Source organism: Propithecus coquereli, unplaced genomic scaffold (genome assembly GCF_000956105.1).
Source record: "Propithecus coquereli isolate 6110/MARCELLA unplaced genomic scaffold, Pcoq_1.0 Scaffold104, whole genome shotgun sequence".
Lineage (NCBI taxonomy): Eukaryota > Metazoa > Chordata > Mammalia > Primates > Indriidae > Propithecus > Propithecus coquereli.
In genome coordinates, this window is record NW_012134303.1 from 553,878 (window position 1) to 555,872 (window position 1,995).

Here is a 1,995-nt window from a genome sequence, read left to right on the forward strand (position 1 = left end):
AAAAAAAAAAAAAAAAAAAAAAAAAAGAAAGAAAGAAAAAGAAAAAAAAATTAATATGAGCTTCCTTTTATAAAGTCCCAAGACATTCTACCTAAGGCAGACCCAGGCTGCCCCTTTAACAAAGACCCTAGATAATCAACACGCCACACACTCAGTTTGAGCCAAACTGAGGCATCTGGTGTGGAGTTGCTCTATCGCCTTAGCATTAGTTTCTTTCTTTGCTTGGAAACAACCCCTTCTGTTCTTTCTGTAGTCAGCCTGTTTCCTTTATATTGCTTCTCTAAATTTGCCCTTAGATGATGTAGGATGTTAACTCCTAGTAATAAAAAGGACAGATTACCAATTCCCCTGCCCTCAGAAAAATACCTAGTGTCTCTACACAAGTCCAGCACAACGCCCCGTTCTCCTTCTGCATGTTAGATTCATTTTGTCAGGACACTCACTGTGATCTTGAACCAGCTCCCTGAGGTCCCATTCAGCCTGCATCCCTCCATGCTTCTCTCTAGAAGTTTTTGCTCTCTCTGCATGTTAACCGGGGTTTGGTCTTGTTTATGAAAAGTACCTCTCCGATGATATCGTGGAATAGCATAAGGAGTGCTGTGGGGAAGTGGAAAAAAGGAAGTAGTCCATATATGCGCAGACAGTCTTCTATACACATTTTCCCCACTGATACCAGGGCTACAATAAAGTTTGCTTGACCATTAATCTGGTCCTATCATTCCTCTCTCCACCAGGTTGGAGAGAATGACATATTTAACTATAGGAGTATAGATTTCACTGGCTGGTATATTCCAGCCATGCCGACTGATCACTTACTATCTTACTGCAGAGTCCACATAGGTATCACTCGCTGTTGCATCTCCATCTTGCTGCTGACGGAATGAAGGATTCGTGCTAGGACTGTCTGGTTCAGACCAATTGGGAAATCTCCTTCGGAAAGTACCCCACCATCTTTCTCTTCTTTGAACAGAGTTAACTTGGTGATTATGCCCTTAAATTGAGAACAACACATCAATGTTTGGAATACCAGAAAAAGTACTTAGAAAATATCATGGTTAATGAAGAAATATCACTGATTTTTATAATCTCAAAAGAAATATATTACAGTGCCAGAAAGGGTGAAAGACTTCACTGTGGTTTCACTTCCTGGGAAATGAGAAGTGGGGAGCATTCGCAGCCAAGGAGAAAACAAGCACAGCGGGAACGGTTTGGGTTGAGGGTCTAATCTGTGATGTTAGTTCCTGCTCTGCCCTTTTCAGGCTGGGTGACCAAGGACAAGCTGCTTATCATCTCTAACCCTCACCTTCCTCCTCTGCTTGGAGCATAATAAAATCTACCCTGAAAACCTTACTGTTATGGTACAAGGGTCAAAGGCAAGTTCCCTGCTTCAGGGAAGAATCAGAGAAATGAAAACATGGCTGAAGAAAATATATCCAGAATGAATCTTGAGACTTAATTATGGATAATACCAAAAGAGTGGGGGAGAAAATTAAAGGAGACATGGTAAGCATATCTAACACATGTTTGAGTCCCAGAAATAAGAGGGAAGAGTATAAAAGCAGTATTTGGAGAGATCTTGGTTGAGAAGTTTCCAAAAGCAACAAGACATGAAGTCAGTATAAAAATATTTATAGTAGAAAATGTATACTTTAAGGCAAAATAGGCTGGGCATGCTGGCTCACATCTGTAATCCTAGCACTCTGGGAGGCCAAGGTGGGAGGATTGCTTGAGGTCAGGAGTTTGAGACCAGCCTGAGCAAGAGTGAGACCCCATGTCTCTACTAAAAAATAGAAAAAATTAGCTGGGCATGGTGACGCACACCTGTAGTCCCAGCTACTCAGGAGGCTGAGGCAGGACGATTGCTTGAGCCCAGGAGTTTGAGGTTGCAGTGAGCTATAATGATGCCATCACACTCTACCCAGGGTAACAGAGTGAGACTCTATCTCAAAAAATAAAAAAATAAATAAGGGAAAACATTCCCAAAGACATACATTT

The 1,995-nt window shown here is 41.6% G+C and overlaps 1 protein-coding gene across 1 annotated transcript in view; it reads right to left on the reverse strand.

Moving 5' to 3' along the window:
* The window catches only part of NXF3 (nuclear RNA export factor 3), a 28,861-nt gene that overhangs the window by 11,099 nt on the left and 15,767 nt on the right, over positions 1 to 1,995 (reverse strand). Inside the window, exons 2-3 of the mRNA XM_012644473.1 lie at positions 817 to 991; positions 444 to 597 (exon numbers count right to left, since the gene is read on the reverse strand). Of these exons, the coding sequence (XP_012499927.1) occupies positions 444 to 597; positions 817 to 991 (329 nt within the window). The remainder of the gene's footprint in view (positions 1 to 443; positions 598 to 816; positions 992 to 1,995) is intronic.